The sequence below is a fragment of the Rasamsonia emersonii genome (assembly GCF_000968595.1).
Source record: "Rasamsonia emersonii CBS 393.64 chromosome Unknown ctg1118621759677, whole genome shotgun sequence".
NCBI lineage: Eukaryota > Fungi > Ascomycota > Eurotiomycetes > Eurotiales > Trichocomaceae > Rasamsonia > Rasamsonia emersonii.
This window is the reverse complement of record NW_013563339.1, coordinates 73,072-93,465: the sequence shown is the minus strand read 5'-3', so window position 1 is coordinate 93,465 and position 20,394 is coordinate 73,072. Positions and strand designations below refer to the sequence as shown.

The window sequence follows — 20,394 nt, the reverse complement described above, 5'->3', positions numbered from 1 at the left end:
TCATGGCAAACGTTCTTCCTTCCTTCCCTAATGCCGCTCCCACCGCACGAATTCTTCATTTCCATGACTCTATAGAATACGAGTCGAGGTTAGTCGTGAGGCGCATGGTTTGTGTTCGCAGCATGGCTATCTGCAAAGCCGTTATCTCCGACCCGACCTCGGGATCGTCTGGAAATACGAGTCGGGGTTAGCGTTGATTGAGCGTGGCCAATCGTATCGAGTGCTTGGTGCAGAAGTGGGCCTGTCTTGAGCTTATCGAGTGCCCTGTCATGGCGATGATTCTTACTATTCTTAACATACGATTCTTCTTATAATAATGACTTCCTGTTATTCTCACATAGGATCATGTATTCTAGGCCCGTTGCGAAGGCATTGGCGCATCCAGGTGCGCTGATTTTGTGACACAGCGTTTGAATGCTGCCCACGTCACTCTGTCGCACCTGGGAATTCATCTTATCACACCTTCGGAGGTTCCTACAACATAGGTCTACTGCGATCCATTTGGGGGAGTTTTGTAATGAACAGCTCTGAAAGCCCTTCTGAGAGATTCCCTGCACGGAAACGCAGGTCACACCGAAAATCTCGGGCTGGGTGTCGCAACTGCAAGATTCGCAGAATCAAAGTATATCTATCCATCTTCGCTTTCGGGCTGACATCAAAGGCTAACTCGCATCCCCCAAACCTCAGTGTGATGAGACACGGCCAAGATGCAGAAACTGCACAAACTTCCTTGTGGCCTGTAATTACGATCTCAGAGCACCTGATCTTCACCTATCCCCGCACCGAGATAATGGCGATCCCTGTGTTCGAGTGTCTATGCTGTCCGCCGTATTGACCAATAAGGCCTTGCTGAATACAGCCAACAGCAGTCTCAAAGAGCACTATCCGGAAAACTTCAAGACCCGTAATGCCTGTCCGCTCGACATGGGCGATCTAGACCGACTCGGACGATGGCATACAAGGACCGTTTTCACCCTTGGCACGCCAGATACTGCCTCCATTTACCAGCGAGAAATTAGCAGGCTCGTCTCCCTAGTAGGTCAACCTTGGCTTTAGTGAGTTATAAAAAAATATGGCGCTGATTGTCATTTACCAGCATCCTTACCTGATGCATGCAGTCCTAGCCATGACAGCGATGCATGATCGCTTCTTACAGTCGTCGGACTTGCCTAACTTTGCACAAAGCACGGCCATTGAATGTTATCATCACGGTTGTGCAGCCGCGTTATTCAATGCGAAACTCTCATCTCAGATCGATCCTTTGGATCGAAATGCCCTCTGGGCCACCGCTGTCCTCCTCAGCAGCATGGCCTTATTCTTCGTGGAGAGCTCGGATCCTGAAGAACTGTGGCCGCTTGCTCCACCGTCGCCATCTCACCTTGAGTGGCTGAACATGAACCAAGGCCTTCGTGTCATCTGGGACATTGCAGAGCCGATCTCCCCTGGGGGTCTCTTCCATGACCTTGCCCAAAACCCTCAGTACTCTTACTTCCAATCCAAAATGACCTCCGAACCGCAACCAGGCATCGACGGCATTCCTTACTATTTTACCACCCTCTACGACCTGACGCCCTTGTCCAATGCACGGAACAACCCTTACCATGCCGCCGTTCGGACGCTTGCTTCCCTCCTGGACGTCGAATGCACGCCCTTCACAATGGTGAAATTCCTTTCCTTTCCGTCGCTTATGCGGCCTCAGTTTAAAGCGCTATTGAAAGGGAAGGATGCCCGAGCGATGTTGCTTCTGGCATATTGGTATGCGAAAGTATGCGAGTCGCAATGGTGGATCAAGACGAGGGCGATTCTGGAATGCACAGCGATCTGCATGTACCTGGAGAGATATCACTCGGGCGATCTAAGATTGATGCAGATGCTTGAATTTCCGAAGGCGAGGTGTAGATTGCTGCGGAGTGGGACAAGCAGAGCATAAAATCAATGGAAAAGAAACGCTGCCATTTCTACTCCGAGACACCAGGCATTGCACCTTCCCATTTCGGTCTCTTTCCGTCTTGGTCACCAACAATCGAGATAATCCTAACGCACTACCTCCGGGGTAGCATGCTAGAATACACCAATATGAGATAATTAAGAGACATGACCTGACCATAGTCTTCTCTTTTGCCCTCTATTGGATTATGGATTGCTGTGGTCTGCCATTAATCCCAAGACCCATGACGAGAGTGGTGCACAACAAACGACAAAAACCCGAAATATAGCCGCCCGAAGGAGAGGATGTACCAATGTACCCTGAGAAACCCGCACAAATTACAAGCCAGACGACAACGCTGATCTATATTAATATGCTCATGAGCAAGACAAGAGAGCTCGTATGGATCCAAGTCCATATCCCTACGAACGGGGCTTAGTAAGTCTGCTGGTACACGGGGGCCGCCGTGTGGACAGACGGATCCCAAAAGACCGGCGGCGCAGCCGATGCAGCAGGCGACACGAGGATTTGCTGGTTCAGATAACTCGGGAGACAGGGTCGGCCGGACACATCGGGAGAGACAACTGCGGAGTGCACAGCACTGTCGTATCCATCGAAGGAGCTGGCTTTGCTCGTTGGGATACCGCAGAAGTCTTGAACCTGGCTGTAGGTCACGCATTGCCGGTCGGGGGTTGTCGTCGTCGGCGTGACGGGAACGGCAAGCGCGTTGCTGCTGCTGATGCTGATGCTGCTGGCGGAAGGAGCGCCATCGCCCCGGCCTCCTTCCTGCGATGTCCCCTCTGGGAGCCACGCTGCTCCCTCCACTCTGCTGCCCCCAAAAGCAATGGATGCGTCGTGGGTGCCTTGATCGTTGTTGTCAATCTCGAATTCGGGATCGGACAATTGCACTTGAGAAATATGGATCAGGGTGTCCTTGGCTGCATGAGCGACAGCTGTCAGTTATCTCGATCGAGCCTTGAACGGGACAAAGTCCTGGCAGGTGGCCACTCACAGATCTCTCCACTCAAATACCTTTCTTCGGCTTGTCGAACGGTATAGATCTCATCCAAGACTTTCAGTCTCTCTGCCGGGGTGATCTGGCGCCTCACATCTTGACCGGCTTCTCGGAGCTTTTCCGCAGTGATTCCGTGGCTCTCCCGGAGTTCTCGGAGAATGTGAATCAGGAGTCGGATTCGCTCTGCCTCGGTCATCAGCATGAGTTTCTTTTCTACGTTGTCGTCACCTCGAATGTCCCTACCTGCTTTGAGCAGATGATCAGGTTCTTTGTGCGTGACACCCGATGGCCACCATTTGGGTTTCGTGAGTTCGGGGTCGACTCGCTGTTCAGGCGAAGACCCTGAGGCCGATTTGCGACCATTGTACGGATGGTTTACCTGCTTGCGGGGCTCAACGAGCTTGATGAAAGCCTTTGCAATTACCCGACAGTTCAGTTGCTGGAAAGCTTCGAAGGCTTTCTCATAGTATTTCCGCATCCGAGGCTCATCGCCCACCCGAATAGCTGTTCGGCGGATGGGCGGGCTCAGAGGCGCCATATCATAGTCCACATCTGCGGGCATTGTCTGATAAACGACTCGTTGGTCCAGACGTTTCGCACTCCGTTTCTGTCGCTTGTTTTGATGGAATTGCCAGTCACATGGGATGAGTTGTGTTGGCGGTGCGACGCCAGGTTGACTCCAAATTGCGGTTTCTGAGGACCTATATGATTGGTCTAGGACTGGAGATTGTTTCTCGCATGCTTCATTTCTGACCGGGCTGGCCGGACCTACCATTGGGAAGGTTTAGTAAATTCGAAGCATCGTCAAATGAGAACCACGAGTGAGTCTTTGTTTGCATGGTTGTTCAGTTACTAACCTGCAAAATTTGTCGTAGTCGCTTGACTTCCCATGGTGGCCGTTCTCAAAAACCGCTCACGAACCTCTGGGGTAAAGATGCTCTTTCCCGAATTCCCAATCGAGGGAGAAGTCTCAAGACTGACCTCACCGTCTTGGTTAATGTAGATGAGGGCAAAATGTTCGTATGGGAAGTCACATGTTCTGGACTGCGTGGAGAGCATCTGTTTTGAGGGATTTTCGTCAGTACTCAGCCCACAGTTCCCAGAAGCCGGTTTACAAGTAGGTACCGTTTGCTGCGGTTGGGTCACCACGTTATCATATGATAACACTGGGTTGGGTGCTTTGTTCAAAGCAAGGGACTGCCCGACAGCCTCCATAACCGGCGTCTCCTTCACTCTATGCGGGGGATTCAGATTGAGGGACCTGCTGCCTGCTCCTTGATGGCCGACAATAATCGATAAGAAAGAAAAGAAGGTACAAAGAAGGAGCTTGGAAAGAAACCGATTTATCCTGCTCTGCGTCGTTTTGCTTGTAGTCTTATAGATATCTGATGCTAGCGCCCTTATTCCAGGAAGCAACCAATCACACAGACGAACGCCAGCACTGTCGAGCAATGCGACTCTTGGATACGTTTCATCTGGATCGGCTGGTCGGAGAGAGGGCGGAGGATGAGTAAATAAATCCGAGTTGACAAATGTCAGGGTCCTTATGGTGGGACATCAATCTTGTCTTTCAGCCTACGAAATCCACCAGAAGCGATCACAGATCTATGATCTACAGTTCTGGCTAGCCCGGGGCAACAGCATCCGGGGGATACCGCAACAAAAGACCAAGGAATTGGTAAGAGCATAGAGTTCCCCGACGCATGATAGGCTTCCGGTCGGTGTCAGACCCCGAGGGCTGAGCAGACGGCGGAGGAGGCGTTCATAGCTAAGTTAATCCAACACTTGACGCGCCGCCTGATGTTTTACGGCATCAGGGTCACAGGCAAGGAGAAGCCCCGGGGGGCTTAATGGCGTGAGCTAATATGCTACATGGCAGCTCTCCGCTAGGGGAAAACGTCAACACCAAGGCTCTAGGTGCGGGCGTGGATACCTGTCCAAGCCATCGGGCCACAAATGCCCAAGCCAAGAGATTCAATTCCGGTCGTACGTAACGAAATATCCCTTCACTGTCACGTTTGATGACTAAACAGGCCGCGCCGAAAAAGGCAGTCAAGAGTCGAGGCTAAAAAAAGCATGGGAAATAAACATTAGGGCTGGCGTCCCGGGGGGATCTTCATTGCCATCCGAGACCCTCCAGGCTGAAGTGGAAACTGCATCTCCCGCTCATATTGCGCAAATCAGGAGCTTAAAATGCGGGCCGGCTCCGTGTCAACTCCAGAGAGAAGCTGGAGGGAAACTTGTCCGCAGTTTGGAGGAGGAGGCGAAGTTGTACGGTGTCATCCGTGCTTGATTCTCACCGGAGGAGCTTGAAAGGACGGTAGGACTCTTCGCAGCTCGCAGCCCTGGGACAGTTTGCCACGGCATGTCTGCATTCAGGTCTTGTGAAGTCGTATCGAGAAGCAGCTTGCTGTCAACTTGACAGACGCTCAGATCGCGGTCCGGAAAGAGAGCTCAGACCTCCCTCGCAGTGGGTCTCTCCGAAGGCGAAGAGCACCCAAGTGACAGCCGGAGAGGTGTGTAGGTGACTGGGAAACTCAGTGCTCGCTATGCTCACAAAGTGTCCGTCGTCCTGTGTACTCCGGACATACATGCATTAGCGGCAGACCGAGGGTCGGGAAGCCCCTCCCGGGCCAACAGGGAGCCGAGCCAGAGGGCCTGTGCCAACGATGGGGAATCGGCGATAGAGAGCCTTCCTAGATCAGCAGCCTCTATCTCACGCCTCGAACCCACCGCCCCGCCATCACGCAGCTCACGCGGTTGATCTATCTCGATCTATGGCGTGTTTCAGCTGTGCGTTAGGAAGCACTGCAGCCGCGGATAAGGTTAGGTACTTCTGCTGCTGCCAACGAAGGAAACCGGCACGATTAGATGCGGTGACTACTCTGTAAACAACTATTAGCAACCGCAGCGGACCGGGGCTGGAGACACGCCTCCAGGCTCTCGGGTTCTCTGGCAACGGGGCCTAGATCTATCTCCCTGTCACCTCTACGCGTCGGTCCGAGCGCCGTCCACGATAGTGCGACAACTTCCTCGTATTGGATGGGGTCTGAGCTCTGGACACCGCCACGTATTCGGTCTGTGGCTCGAGGGGTAGGACGCTGGGCGAGCGCATACAGTTCTTCAGAGTATTCGGATGGACAAGCAGTCCGCCAGCCACCATCCATGTCCCTGGTCGATGTCGAGATCCGTGGCTGAGTTCCAAGTCCCAAGTCTTCTTCTTCGGCCCACAGACGAGTGGGGAAAACAAGGGATGACAGCTTCTCAGCCATGGGAAAAGGCTTGGATGTCATCCGCACGACTAGCCAGAATCGGTATTGAGAAACATCGTTGGTAGCATCACAAAAGCGGCAACTTGTGCCCATCTCAATCCCCCTATCGACACAAGCTGGATACGATTCAAGAGGCATCATCCAGCCTCGAGCTGTGTCGTCTGCCACGCGGGTGTGTCAATTGCTTTGGCGGTGAAGGCGATCTCCCGTCTGCTGGCTGTGCTAGGCTAGACCTGCAGAGAAACCCCATCCAAGCTGCCTTCTGCAGCTAGGCCTTTGCTATCGAAGATCCTGTGCAAGATCTCATCAGTAGAGGTGCTGCAGTATGTATTGAACAGGGTGCGGTTCAAGAGTGGCGGCGCCATACGGACGGGAGTACATGTTAGGCCTTGAGCCTGAGTATTATCAAGATAACGAACGATTGGCTGGCGACACTGGTGCAGCTTCGCCGATCTTCTGCAAGCCATCCAGCGTGACGAATTGTTTGCAGACACACTATTTTCCCGACGGCAGAGGGGAGTGTTCTCTGTCATCAGATTCGTCACAACGGCGATTGGTTGGAATATTTTCCCGTTAGTACAGTAGTCCGGCTCCTTGATCTGCAGAAACAGGGATCTGAAAACTCTCAGCAAGATTCAACCGCAGATATATGCTCTTGCATTGCTGACCGCAATAAAGAGGTCCTTTCGGATGTTTTTTAGGACTGGTATGCGCTCTGTTATGTCTTCGGTCCGGTTTGAGGTGTTGGTGTTGGTGTTCGTGTTTGTCCCTACAACAAAGTAGACACCCCAACAGTTCTGGCGTGTCAACAGACAGGATTCAATAATTCTTCATAGACTGAATCACCCGGTTTTTTCTTTACTGACACGTGTTCGCCAGCATGGCTTGGGGCGCTTTGACAGGACCTTACAATGAAATCCGAACCGGTCTGGCGGTTCTGCTGAAGCTAGCAATACCTATAGCTAGTTGCCTAAGCAGGATGAGTACGGATGCAGTAAGTATGCTGGGGCTTTCTCCAGGATTTTTTTTTCTCGTGTGCATTTCTTTTCTTGAAACAGTAGTAGTGGCGTGGCGTGGTCAGCTATACTTATACTATTCGAGTCAACTATGCACTTGGCGAAGTAGTCAACTACTAACTACATGTAACTACTCAAGTTGTACCTTGGTACGGAATATACTCCGTACAGATAGCTCCAGCCACATTCTTACCGTATTCATTCCTACTTTAATCTTGCAATAAATAATCTATCTATCGGCAGGCACTCCACAGCCCTACTACCTACGTTCTACATACAGTATACAGACATATACAGCCTAGTAGTCTAGTAGTAGCCTAGTAAGCAGAAGCAGGCGATTCGCCCAGACCTTGTCTTTTTTTTTCCCGGCTCTCCTTTTTTTTTCTTTCTCGTTTTAAAAACTATTGCCTTTAACTTCACTCGTAGGTACGTACATACATAAGGTATACTCCGAACCTTTTTCAGCCAATGACAGCATTCCCCGTTCAAGCAAGCTAACTCATTCAAGGAATCAAAAAGCGAGTCCATTGCATCGCAATCCACCCCCATCCCATCACTCCATGAACAAGGAAGGAAAACGAAGTCGCCAATCACCTCCCCGGGTGCATTTCCAATTCGCTAGCTGTAGGAGGTAGGTAGGTAGAAGGATCTCGCTTGCGAACTCGCGTGACTCGTGACTTGTGAGTCATCTCCTCACTGGGATGGTGTGGTGTAGTGTAGTGTAGTAGTTCTTATTTAATAATAATTTACATTTCTCATCGGATTAATTTCCAGAGTGTGTTGGGATCATCCATCACACACTACTAGAGTAGATGTACATGGTAACAATAACTGACTATTAATTATTACTTACTTAGTTGCTTACCAATCAATCAATTAATTAATAATACTAAGATCTCGGTCGGATAAAACTAATTGTTCCATGTATCTAGGGTCAATAATTAATTAATAGATATGCAAAACAATAATAATGAAGGTTATATAACCATAAAGGGTTATTACTGGAAAGAATGGAGAGAAGAAAGAAAAACAAAAGTTAGTTAGATACTAATACTCCATAGTTAGATACCATGACTTATTGTTACTTAGTAACTATAAGTTAAAAACATAGTTGGTGCAAATGTGCAATAATAAATGCAATGAAATTGAATTGAAGCGCACCCTCTCTCGGACTAGGTTCTCTCCTGAGTTGCGCAGAACTGGGGAACTGAATTACTAATAACTAATTGATTAATGGCCCTCCAGAGAGCCATTGGATGAATTACGGAGTAGGTAGATGGATGGATTAATTAGTAAGCACTTGACGACTTGACGTGGGATGATGGGAAAGGGGAGAAAAAAAAAAGACTCAGTTCAAGTTTTACTTTTTGGCCAAAGCATTCACTTTCTTTGTTGTCTGTCCGCATGCCTGCTTGCCTGCCAGGAAACCAATTTCTTTCTTGTCTTCGTTGTCAGTAGAGATTGATTTGTTAACGTGAACTTCGCTATCACTTTATGAATAAATATATATCAAGGACGAAAGACTGCTTTTGCTGTGGAAGCCTCTACAGTAATTTGATGAGACATGAGAATGGCATTAAGGATAACAATCAAATCGAAAACAGTGTTTCCAGGTTGAAGAAGAAGAAAATGATGATGATGATGATGATGATGATGATGATGATGATCAGCTCTTGCTAGGCAGCAGTTATGGTTACTTTTATTATTATCAGGACTGTTGACTGATTATTATTATTGTTACTGCTAGTACATCAATATTTTTTTAAACAAAAAAATATTGCGCATTGATTATTTTTTTTATCTCTGACGTACATCCATCAGGAGCCACATAAATGTTGTATTGATGGAATACACGTCAATGTCAATCCCACATGACTAGAAATGATGACGGTCCTGTTATTATTATAAACAAAAAAAGAAAAGAGAGGAGATAAGAAGAAAGCAGTACTCGATTTCTTGACACCAAGACGACAAACCAGAGCAGACTATAGCTATTGGGCTACTGTTGTTCGGAACTGAAATATTAAGAATTGATGTAATAATTTCTATCTAGATAATTCTACCGATCATGGTAACTATATATATTACAATCTGGATATGAATTCAACCTGCGACAAACTGCCAGAATAACAATACTAATAAAAGATGATGGGAAAAAAAAATTCAACCGGATAATATATTTTCTGTTTCCTTTTCCTTTTATCTCTCTTTTTTTTTCTGATTAATAATCATATTCTTCTCCTTGTGCTGATGCTGATGTACTAATTATTGGATCGGATGTAGATTTAGACTTCGACACTAAGAAATAAATTTAATACCAATACTAAATAAACTACTACTACCATGGTGAGTACCATCGGATCATGAATGATGACTCACTCACTGACTCGGACAAAAAAAGAGCCGCACCTGAGAATTTATTAAACACAGAATAACACGACGAAACGAGAGGAACAAGATCCACTTGATTTGATTATTACTATTATTAATTATTTATTTACATTGGGAGTTTCCGGGATTTGACATCTTTCCTCTTTATGTATATGTATACATATGTGTATTTATATGAATTAGTGAGGATGGATGGATTACGAGATTACGAGAGCAAAGCTGACGTGAACTAAAATCTGACACTGTGTCGTATATTAGAAATCAATTTCTTTTTTTTGGTTTAGGATTTCTTCATCCAATTTTCAGGACTTTGTTTTTTTGTTTATATATATATAGTGAGTGTGAGAGAGATGGAAACGAAAGAATTCACATACAAAAAAGGCAACGAAGGAGAGGATCTCCTAGCAGACGTGCATTGGAAGAGAGGGTCACCGGTGACAAAAACCGGACAGGGGCATCCCATCGGTAAGTAAGTAAATACTGCAATATAAATACGTAGATAATTAATCAATGAATTCGATTCTATTTTTTAATTGCAGCCCTCATCTTCCACGGTGGCGGCTTCGTCCTCGGATCCAAAGAGATCGTTCCCAAACCACAAATCTCCGCCCTCACGGACCTGGGCTTCCTCGTCGTCGTGCCCAATTACCGACTCTGTCCGCAGATCTCGGCCTTTGACGGGCCTGTCTCCGATTCGAGGGATTGTCTGATATGGGCCGTGACGGAGTTGCCGGGTCTGCTGGAGACGAATGGAGTGGTGGATTTCAGGATAGACGCGACTAAGGTCGTCACGATGGGTCATTCGGGTGGTGGTGGGTTGGCGTTAAGGATGGTGAGTGCAGTCATCGATTGATAAAATCGGTGCATTATTACCTGACAGTCATGTCCACACAGGCATCCTTCCCCGAGATCCCAGTCCCTATCACAGCCGTGCTCGATTTCTACAGCGGGAAATACTACTCCGACCGCAGCTGGCACTCCCCAAACCCGCTGTATGTCAACGCGCCACAGACGTGGCCGGACGACGACTACATCAACCGCATCTACGACGTACCGCAGGTGTCCTCCGCAGACCCCTATCTGGACAAAGAGACGCCTCCTCCACCCCGCGACGCCTGGCTGACGGCACAGCTGAAGAAGGGCTCGTGGCTCGCGCAGGTCGTCAAGGATGTCGACTTTGATCGCGTCGATGCTGCCAAGGGCTTCTCGTCGACCTTCCCCCCGACCATGTTTATCCACGGCAATGGTGATACCTTCACCGAGAGCAGGATCAGCGAGCGGGCTCACAAGGAGCTGAAGGCGCTGGGAATCGAGACAAAGCTCCTGCTCGTGCCCGGCGCCCAGCACATGTTTGACATGTTGCTGAAGGAGGAAGACGACCTCTTTCAGAACTACGTGCTGAAGGGGTTGAAATTCTTGGCCGAAAAGGCCGGATTACAGAATCAGGAATAATGGCCAGCAGTCAACAACTGCGACTTGAGGAAAAATAGACGATTGTCGAACTTGTATCGTTATGAGTAAATAGAGAAATCTTCACTCCTCAATTCGTTCATTCATAATAAACAGCCACTATAACCTCCCTGAAAACAGCCACGAAAACGAAACATCTAATACAGACAGACAGAAGTAAAGTCGTGGGATGCACTTTACGAGCGGTACTTGCGAAGCTGTCGCGAACCGGTTAGTTTATGACTGCTGACGTAATGCGGGAAGATACTCACATCCAGGGTCAGCGTGTTGCTGCTGTTTTCCGTCTGGTCCCGGTAGATGCCAACCAGAGTTTCACTGAGCTGGAAAAGTCCCGTCTTCAAACTAATGACAATAAACTGCATGCCAGGAGCAGCATGGTCGCGGATATAATTGGCAATCCGAGCGACATTGGTATTGTCCAATGCAGCGTCCACTTCGTCGAGCACAAAGAACGGGGAGGGCTGATACGAGTGTATTGCAAAAAGGAGAGCAAGCGCAGCCATGGTCTTCTCTCCACCGGACAGATGTTCCATATCACGGAACCGTTTCAGAGGAGGCATGGCGTGGTACTTGATGCCGTCGAGATAAGGCTCGTCAGAGTTCTCGATATCGAGGTACCTGTATCGTCATAGTCAGTGATAAGTCGACCTTAGATGACACCCACTACACTTACGCTTGACCACCAAGAGGGTAGTTCGGGCTTCTCGTCAGCTCCCGGTAAATTGGACCGATCTGCTCAGAAATATGCGTAAAGGCCTTGTTAAACAGTTCTGAGCGTTTCCGCTGCACAGCCTCAAAGGCCTCCTTCGCCTTTCTGGCGCGTTTCCGGGCCTCTTCAAAGTCCTTTTCCGTACTGCGAAGTTTATTCTCGACGCTCTCAAGACGCTCAATCGCTCGTGTGTTGGGAGCCATCTTCTCCAGTTCGCTGTTCAGAGACCGGATACGCTCTTGTAGCTCTTCTTCGACCTTGTCGTCCGACGCCTATCACTGTTTAGTCCATGTAAGTCAAGCTCAACAACAAGTGATACATACCTCCTTCAGAGTTTCGCCCAAAGAGTCGAAATCAACTTCAATGCCGTAGTCCTGAATAGCCGGTGCCTGCAGCCCGGTGGCGTTGGCATCCTCGTCAATGTCCATTGCGTCCGCATCCGCGTTTTGAACTAGATCATCAATGGGCAGTTGATCCAAAGGAGCCGAACCCTCCGCCAGCGGTATATCAATGTCTTCGAGCTTGCAACGACGAAGAAGTGCATAGCGATTAGAGGAGTGGCGCTGGATTTCGCCTTCCAAGGCATTAACTATCCTCAAGGTGTCTTCCACGTTCTTGGCACGCTTCTGAAGCTCTCGTCGTTGCTCTGCCAGCTTCTCTTGCGATTGGGCATAAAGATCCTTTTGCTCCTCAAGGCGCTCTCTGAAAATTTCAAGATCCGCATTAAACTCGTCCAAACGGTGCCGAATATTGTCCTGTTCCGCTTTCAAATCCTTGATTAGCGCTTGATCTCGCTCATGCTGCGCCTTCAAAGCGTTGATTCGGTCATCCGTAGCCTGTAGACGCTGCTTTTCAAAGCTGAGCTGGTTTTCAATTCTGCTCTTCTGAGTCGTGAACTCGAGCTTCTTCCGCGCGGCCTCCTCTTGCAAAGACCCTTGCTGGGCTTCATAATCGCGAATGCTCTCATAGCCCAGCCGTCTGCAGAAATCGCCGTAGACTTCATCTTCCACATTGCCAACCGCATCCTGGGATTCACGGATAGCTTGATCAAGCTGCTCGAGTGCACGCTGCTTTTCGCGCAGTTTGGGCGTTAATTCTGCCAGCTGGCGCTTAGCGAACTCAACCTCACTGCGCTTGCTCTCGAGGTTTCTATCAAGCGCCTTCAACTCCTCCGTAGCGTACGAGAGGCGCTGCTCAAGTCCAACGAGATCTCCTTGTAGGCTTTCTTCTTCCGTACCCCGCCGGTGACCCTTTGGCAATGCAGCCAGATCAGCGAGCAGTTTGTCTTTTAATTTGTGGAGATTCTCCAGTTCAGACTCTTCCCAGCGTTTCGAGTTTTGCTGACTGGGGCCACGACCACCAGTCATAAGACCGCCCTTGTGGATGACAGTGCCATCAAGGGTGACAGCCTTTGCATCCACGCCCTTCTCATAGCAAAGGTATTTTGCAGTTTCAAGGTCGTCGCAGACAATTGCATTTCCGCAAGCATAGCTGATGGCTCTGGCAACGGAATTGTCGTAGTCGACGGTCTCAATAGCTGGTCGCATGCCCCGATGCATACCCTTGAGGTTCGAGTTGAAGGCCTTGACCTGGATGGTCTCCAGAGGAATGAAAGTCGCTTGACCGGCTCGTTGGTCGCGAAGGTGCTGAATACATTCCTTCGCAGTCTTCTCATTATCGACAACGATAGCATCGAAATGGCGACCCAGCACAGTGCTCACGGCCTCTGCGTATTTCTTCTGCTTCGGCTTGCAGAGGTCGCTTACACGGCCCTTAACGCCGGGGAAGATGCGCTTCAGCGTTGAGATCATCTCCTTCATTCGGATTTCCTTCTCATTTTGTTTCTTCCCATCGTCCGCTTCGAGTAACTTTTTCAGAACCATTTGGAGTTTTTCCTCCAACTCGGTTCTCATTTGAGAGACACGAAGGCGCTCCGAAGTGACGGTGTTCAACTCCTTTTTCTTACGGTCAATTTCCTGAGATGTGGCCTTAATTGTCTCATTGACTGCCTCCTTGCGCTCCTGTAAGGTCTTGGTATCCGACTCCAAATTCTGAAGCTGCCACTGAGCATTTTCGAATCTGCTATTGAGGCTGTTAACGGTCTCTGCATCCGTCTTTCTCTGACGTCGCAGGTTGTCGAGCTTCAACTGCTCCGCTGACGACCGCTTATTGACCTCTTCTTTGAGCTTGTTGTATTCCTGAAGATCTGCTTCGCTCAGCTGGACGCCCGCCCTGCTCATGGTTTTCTGCCATTCCGATTCCCATTGAGCTTGGGCCTTCTCCACAATCTTGAGGTCTTTTTCAAGGCGTTTCGCGTTGGCAGCTTGCGCTTCACGCTCTTTGCTAATCTCGGAGATTCTTGAAGTAAACTTTTGGACCTTGCTGGAGGTAATCTCTATCTTTTCATCAACCGGAACTAAGGAGTTTGTCAAATCCTCTATGTCTTTTTCCTTCTTGATGATGTTTCGCTCCGCATTGGCAACATCTCTTCCTACTCTCGCATGCTCTTTCTTTGCCTCTTCAACATTCTTCTCGTACTTCTCGACGCCACGACGGTGTTCCTTGAGCTCATCTTGGTGTCGCTGAATTTCGGCGCTCGATTCATCAATTAGGCGCTGGAAATGGAAAAGCTTCCAGAGAATGTGTGTAATGATCGCCTGGTCACGCTCCTCCGCCTTCCTGGCATAGTTCTCCGCCTCTCGCTTTTGTTCCTGGTATTGCTTAATCTCCGAATTGATGCCTCGCCGACGATTGAGCTGGTAAGTCTGTTGTTCGAAAGCTTCCTCTTGTTCCGCTTTCAACCGTTCGTATTCAGCCTTGTACTCCAAACTTCCCGAGATTTGTTCGATAAGACGAGTCAGGTCCTTAGGCGATTGCGCCGCAATGGCTTCAACATCACCCTGGAACACGAGGAAGTTGCGCGCTTTGATGAGGATGTTTTCGGCCTCCAACGCTTCGTTGTATTGCTGGGCAGTCACAACGCGATTGTCGATGCGATACTCACTGACGCCCTGGCTTGTGATGGATCGCTTCCAGTGATGCTCTTCTCCGGCATCGTCTTCGTATACGGCCATTACCCACGCGGTCTTCGGGTCGTTACTCTCTCCCGCCGTCTGAGAGTCTTCAACATCGGAGCCTTCCTGAGCGTCATCGTTGCCATCCTGCTCCCCTTCCTTGGTAGCGGAACCATCTCCGTTGATTTTGGACGTGCGCAGCACGCGCCCGCGATAGATGAGGTCGCGCAGATTCGTAGACCGAAGATGCGAAGATTTGATACCTAGGACGAATGAGATCGCGTCCATACTGCGTCGCGTCAGAAATGCGCCAGACAGACAAGACGGTAATATCACGACTCACGAATTCGATTTCCCGGACCCATTGGGTCCGATGATGGACGTGAAGTACGCATCTCCGAAGTTCAGGACATGGTGGCCCTTATAGGACTTGAAGTCTATTTGGAACGGTCAGCGTCTCCGATAAACAGCTTGAAGGAGAGGAGTATTACTGAATAGCTCGAGCCGAACCAGCTTCCCCATCTTTGCGACGCCCCAGCTGCGAAGCTCCAAGCGTCGACAGCGATAGCAGCGAGGAGAGCAATGTTGTGGTGAGGGGTACACGGTCTGGATCGCGCGTGTCGAGTAAGTCGACGGACGCGCTCAGTTGCGAATGAGAGCTCGGCGGACCGACTCCGCCCACATCACGTGAGATAATATGGTTCCGCCTCACTGTGATTCGTCCAGAAGATTGCACCAGTAGGTACTCCGTACCTGTCAGATTAACTGCTACATTCTGCAAGATGGAAATCTAGCTACACGCCAGGATATGCAGGTCATCTACTATTATTGGCTAGTGTTTGTTATGGACTTTCAAATTTTCGTCTCTAAATTCATAGTAGTAGCAGAACGACTACCAACCAGGAACCTAATTTCAAATATCGGTGCATCTTCACGAACTACCTATGCAGTCCTTTGCACTCAAAGTATGTGAATATGCCACCAAATTGCAGGCGTGCATTCAAAGTCACGGGTATCAGAAAAATTCATAATTCAATTCTCAGAGATGTAGTGAAGTCTCGACTTCTGACGCCACGCTTTGTTCTGAAACTTGGCCAACGACTGAACGCTGAGCAAGATCTGGAGATAGAGAGGGGCCATAAGGTTCCAGTCGTCATCTGACGGTATCAGGGTGTTGTTGACCAAGCCCATGGCTATTGTGTCTATCGTGAAGTTCCTCAGCATAGAGTTAGGCATGGTATTCTCATTAACCCACACAGCCTGTTCGGGGGTGAAATAGCAGCGCGACGCATTCATGGCGTAGATTTTGTCGAATGCATAGACCTGGAAGCGGTGCGATCCCAACTTGTCGCCGAGGACGTACGCGCGCAACAACAAGGGAAGCGACGTCGTGGTGAAGGATCCCGAATAAAGCCACTGCACAAAGAGGGAGAAGACCTCGTTCGCCTCGTCCCTCAGAATTACTTTCTTCTCCCTGCCCTCGCGGAAAAGACTGTTGATAGCAACTTGAAAGAAACTCGAGTTGGAGCAGAGGAGTTTCTTGTGGATGGCCCAAGGAGCAGCTTTTTCACCAACAGCGACTTCGATCAACTCTTTATCTCCCGAGAGTCTGCTTGCATTGCAACAGTCAGAAACAGTAATATGAAGCATACCGGCAGGCTCACCTACACCCAGAGCGGATTGTTCGTCTTCAATTTCCCAAGTGTCTCTTCAGGGCTGAGGCCTTGTCAGCAGAGGCACAAGAACAAAAAAAAATTCGTGCATCTTGGGCAGACTTACTACTGCGCCTTCCACTCCGTCTCCCATCTCCATTCTTCGTAACTCGGCTCCTTAGTCGCGGGAATAGGATCGTGGTATTGGGCCAGAAGCGAAGAAGTTTTCACGACGAGTCGCGTCGAACCCTCTCCATATCGTCTTGGCGACGCTTCAGTTGGATAATAGAACTGCTCTCCCCCGCTGCGGCCGTACAATGGGTCAAATGGAGTAAAAAATCGAAAATCGGTCTCCATCGGTACACTGGAACTGCTTTTTACATAGGTTTAGTAATACAGTGTATTGGGGGTTAAGAGAAAATCGACGGAGTATTTCAGAAAAAAGAAACAAATACAAATACAAAGATAAAAAAAAAGCCCCGGTTATGCATTGGCAGCCGTTCTATAGAGGAAATCTCGCGTTACGAGTATTTCACCCTAACGGGATTGCCCACAAGTAGCAGATCACTAGAGACGAAGCCGTTGGCATCCATTTTAAACCAGCCCTTCTGTCCTTGCACTTCAAGAAGGATGAAATCTTCCGTCGTGACGAGCTGGCGCACGATCAGAAAGTTCCGGAAGAAAATGTAGCTGATCATTTTCAAGGGATTCCGGAAGAAGCTGATATCGGGCTTCTGACTATACGCCATCACTTGACCGTCAGCAGTCACACGATTCGGGTCAATGACCAGCTGGCGAGAGAAAGCCACTTGACGTGGCAGGACGTCGAATTGCCAGGGTTTGCGGAATGGAAGCGTCCGTCGGACGGAGAAACGGAGGTACATTGCCCCATTGACATGCACAGCCTTTACGGCTTTGATCAGCCTGAAGGTTCTCGTTATGGCCACGGTGCCCATCATGCTCATGATAACGCATAAGCCCCCCCAGAGAGCCTTCACCCACGTCGCCAGCGGCCTCTTTGGATCTCGAAAGACAATGTGAGAGTTGTAGATAGCGAAGGCAAAGGTATATGTTGCGATGCCATAGGCCCAGAGGATGTACCCTCTGTGTGATGGAGCTTCGAAAAGGACTACGCTTCCAAGCTTGGCGACTTTTCTCTCTAATTGCCCCAGGCCTGCGGGTCGTCGCCCGGCAAACTTCAGAGTTTGCTCAGTCGGATCGGGGATGCTGGGACGCGACGAGGACTTAGGTCGCAATGGGACACGACTTGCAACAGAGTTGGCATATCGAGTAGCTTCCGAAAAGGATCGCGGGGATAAGGGTCGAGAATGGAGATATAAGGACTGAAAGGACCCTCTAGAACATCTTTGCAGGAACGACTGAAAAACAAAAGACCTAGGAAACATTATGACACGTACCTGGAGAGTTAAATGACTGTTAGCAGAGCGATTGGAACAGTTCAGAAGACAGTCATTGGCGATTTTGTAGGGCACAGGAACTGTATGGGGAAAAAGTTGGAGAAGGACGTTGAGCCCTTCCAGGAAGTGTTGGATGAAGTGTGGGAGATAAAGAGGGATGTCAAGTGGGTGAAGAAAGGAAAGAAATGTGATACTCACTGTCTCGCTGCTTGTGAAGCAGCCTGATTCACTACTCACTGCAGCTGTTCTGCCTGCGGCACCGGCAGTCTTCCTGTAACTCTGCTGCTTTGGGGTATGCCGCGCGGCTCAAAAATGTTCCTTGGCCGGCGAAGCTCCCCAACCGCTAACGCTCACCGGAAGAAGCCGCCGATAAGAACTGCCTCTCGCCTTCGAATACAGGCTACGAGTGACGCCAGAAATTGGTCTTCATGGCTCTCGTCAATTGAGCACTACCGGTCCATCACAAATTGTCACTGCTGGACTAGCTGAATCGAACACCATACGCCTCCACTGTAAACGCAGTGGGAACCGTCGCAGATCGGGTCGCTGTTCCTCCCGGTGATCGGTGCCGGTGCTGGTTGAGCGATCTGTCCAGCATCCTCCGCAAGAAAGATCCTCGAGGAACCCACATAATTCTGCTTCAGGATGGCATCCAGCTTGCCATTGCGACGGCTCCCTGTTGGGATCGCGCGAAAGCAGGTCAAAATAGGCCACCCCGCCAAACGTACGTCTATCAAGCCATTCTCTCGAATCACCCGTCGAAACAGAAGCTTCGCATAACCATGAATGATTCGGCTAAAAAAAGATTGCGAATGAATTAGGCTTCCAATCCACCGCTGCGACCCAGACGCAGAACCCCGTTTACCCTCTCTACCCGTCCGTCCAGCAGCTGCTCCATGAAAAGGGCATTCCAGAGTCGGAGATCTCCAACATTCCCGCAACAGGGCCTAAAGGCCGTCTTCTCAAGGGAGATGTCCTCGCGTACCTAGGGACAATTGCGGCAGACTACCCGGCGACGCAAGCAGCGCGACTCGCAAAGCTGTCGCATCTGGACCTCAGCAACATCAAACTAGCCCCGGCCCCGGCGAAGCCTGCAGAACCGGCCCCGGCAGTTGAGGAGGAGGCAGCAGCTCCTGCACCGCCAGCAGAGACTTCAGTGGCGGTTTCGATTCCCCTGGATTCCGTGCTCTCTGTTCAGAAACGAATCAAGGACACCTTGGGCGTGACGGTACCGCTATCGACCTTCATCGCGCGCGCCACGGACATAGCAAACGACGACCTCCCCCGATCTCCGCTCTCCAAACCCACAGCCGACGAACTCTTCGATGAGGTGGTCCTTGGCGCAAGCCCCGTTAAGACGTCGCGAGGAGACTACATCCCCGAAATCAACGCCATCCCCCTCGACGAAGTCGAGTCTTCTGAATCCGCAAAACAGCTTGCCAAGCAGGAGGAGGAGGAAATTATCGATATCCTCTCCGGAAAGGCGAGCAAGCGGACTGCTTCTCCCACGACTCGTGAACCTGTGTCTACTGGCCCGCCTCCCTCCGCTCTGAACGTCTTTAGCCTCACCGTCCCGGTGGCCGAGGAAAAGAGGGCAAAGGTGTTCCTGGACCGAATCAAAACAATGCTAACAGTCGAACCCGGAAGGCTAGTCTTGTGAGGAAGAAGAGCATGAAGTCTGTCAGGTGGGACATCGCACAGGATGAGGAGGAGTCTATCTAGATAGACTACTAGATTATAATCTAATGTTTCCTGAACAATCCAATCCTGTATTCTTTGTGTAGTATATTATACTTATTATTATAATGGCCATTGAGATTTTCAATCCTCCAAGGAGAAATTTCATTCACCTTGCGCTTGCACTTGCACTTGCCAGCAAAAGGGGAAAAGGAAAGAAATAAAAAAGTCTATTATCATTTTCCGGAGTATTTCTTTCTTTCTTTCTTCTCTTTTTTACACAAGTGATCCGATATGACCTGATCTAGATCTGATTGAGCAATTAATTAATTAATTAATCTAATCAATTAAAAACAAAAAGAAAAAAAGAACATAGCAAAGCTCTAGCATTCATTTCAATTAATTTAAAATTCGCGTCCCCCCGTTTGAAGGAAACAAAAATAAGAAGGGTCATGTCATGTCATCATCAATCAATCAAAGATCAAACTCGCGAAAGTAAGAATTAATAATAATAAGAAAGTAAGAGGGAAAAAAAAATTCTCCTGTCCCAAGCAAGTTCCCTCAACTATTAACTAAATAATAAACTGCCGGTTCCAGTCCCAGTCCCAGTCCCAGTCCCAGTCCCAGTTCCAGTCCCAACCACAGCACCGAAGATAGATCGTGATTGCTAACGCCATGAGCGCCATCGCCAGAGGTATGTATAATAGAATGCTGTTGCAAACACAAAAAAAAAGATTAAAAAACACAAGAGATACCACCGACAATGAATAGCGATACATGCAGGGAGATTTTTTTTGTTCGAGAGACTTCAATTAACCTCGCTTTGTTCATTT

At 49.2% G+C, this 20,394-nt stretch overlaps 7 protein-coding genes across 7 annotated transcripts; 4 read left to right on the top strand and 3 right to left on the bottom strand.

The window, feature by feature from the left end:
- Positions 1 to 2: 2 nt before the first annotated feature.
- Positions 3 to 1,930, top strand: T310_0429 (uncharacterized protein; the record flags this gene model as incomplete). Its single annotated transcript, XM_013476707.1, has 5 exons — positions 3 to 88; positions 342 to 385; positions 568 to 622; positions 756 to 1,035; positions 1,097 to 1,930. The coding sequence occupies 5 exons, from the start codon at positions 3 to 5 to the stop codon at positions 1,928 to 1,930; spliced, it is 1,299 nt and encodes a 432-aa protein (XP_013332161.1).
- A 432-nt stretch (positions 1,931 to 2,362) lies between these two features.
- T310_0428 (uncharacterized protein) lies at positions 2,363 to 4,157 on the bottom strand (the record flags this gene model as incomplete). Its single annotated transcript, XM_013476706.1, has 3 exons — positions 2,363 to 2,865; positions 2,940 to 3,710; positions 3,800 to 4,157. 3 exons carry the CDS (start codon positions 4,155 to 4,157, stop codon positions 2,363 to 2,365), a joined length of 1,632 nt encoding a protein of 543 aa, XP_013332160.1.
- Positions 4,158 to 4,807: 650 nt separating this feature from the next.
- Positions 4,808 to 6,140, top strand: T310_0427 (uncharacterized protein; the record flags this gene model as incomplete). Its single annotated transcript, XM_013476705.1, has 5 exons — positions 4,808 to 4,928; positions 4,976 to 5,213; positions 5,376 to 5,458; positions 5,643 to 5,735; positions 5,845 to 6,140. The coding sequence occupies 5 exons, from the start codon at positions 4,808 to 4,810 to the stop codon at positions 6,138 to 6,140; spliced, it is 831 nt and encodes a 276-aa protein (XP_013332159.1).
- Positions 6,141 to 9,573: 3,433 nt separating this feature from the next.
- Positions 9,574 to 11,073, top strand: T310_0426 (uncharacterized protein; the record flags this gene model as incomplete). The annotated part of the gene is made up of 4 exons (XM_013476704.1): positions 9,574 to 9,576; positions 9,972 to 10,086; positions 10,161 to 10,453; positions 10,516 to 11,073. The coding sequence occupies 4 exons, from the start codon at positions 9,574 to 9,576 to the stop codon at positions 11,071 to 11,073; spliced, it is 969 nt and encodes a 322-aa protein (XP_013332158.1).
- Positions 11,074 to 11,267: 194 nt separating this feature from the next.
- On the bottom strand, positions 11,268 to 15,102 carry T310_0425 (Structural maintenance of chromosomes protein; the record flags this gene model as incomplete). Its single annotated transcript, XM_013476703.1, has 3 exons — positions 11,268 to 11,709; positions 11,765 to 12,072; positions 12,124 to 15,102. 3 exons carry the CDS (start codon positions 15,100 to 15,102, stop codon positions 11,268 to 11,270), a joined length of 3,729 nt encoding a protein of 1,242 aa, XP_013332157.1.
- Positions 15,103 to 15,846: 744 nt separating this feature from the next.
- On the bottom strand, positions 15,847 to 17,872 carry T310_0424 (uncharacterized protein; the record flags this gene model as incomplete). The annotated part of the gene is made up of 4 exons (XM_013476702.1): positions 15,847 to 16,423; positions 16,483 to 16,530; positions 16,594 to 16,836; positions 16,992 to 17,872. The coding sequence occupies 4 exons, from the start codon at positions 17,870 to 17,872 to the stop codon at positions 15,847 to 15,849; spliced, it is 1,749 nt and encodes a 582-aa protein (XP_013332156.1).
- Positions 17,873 to 18,529: 657 nt separating this feature from the next.
- T310_0423 (Pyruvate dehydrogenase complex component Pdx1) lies at positions 18,530 to 19,544 on the top strand (the record flags this gene model as incomplete). The annotated part of the gene is made up of 2 exons (XM_013476701.1): positions 18,530 to 18,608; positions 18,706 to 19,544. The coding sequence occupies 2 exons, from the start codon at positions 18,530 to 18,532 to the stop codon at positions 19,542 to 19,544; spliced, it is 918 nt and encodes a 305-aa protein (XP_013332155.1).
- Between the last annotated feature and the right edge of the window lie 850 nt (positions 19,545 to 20,394).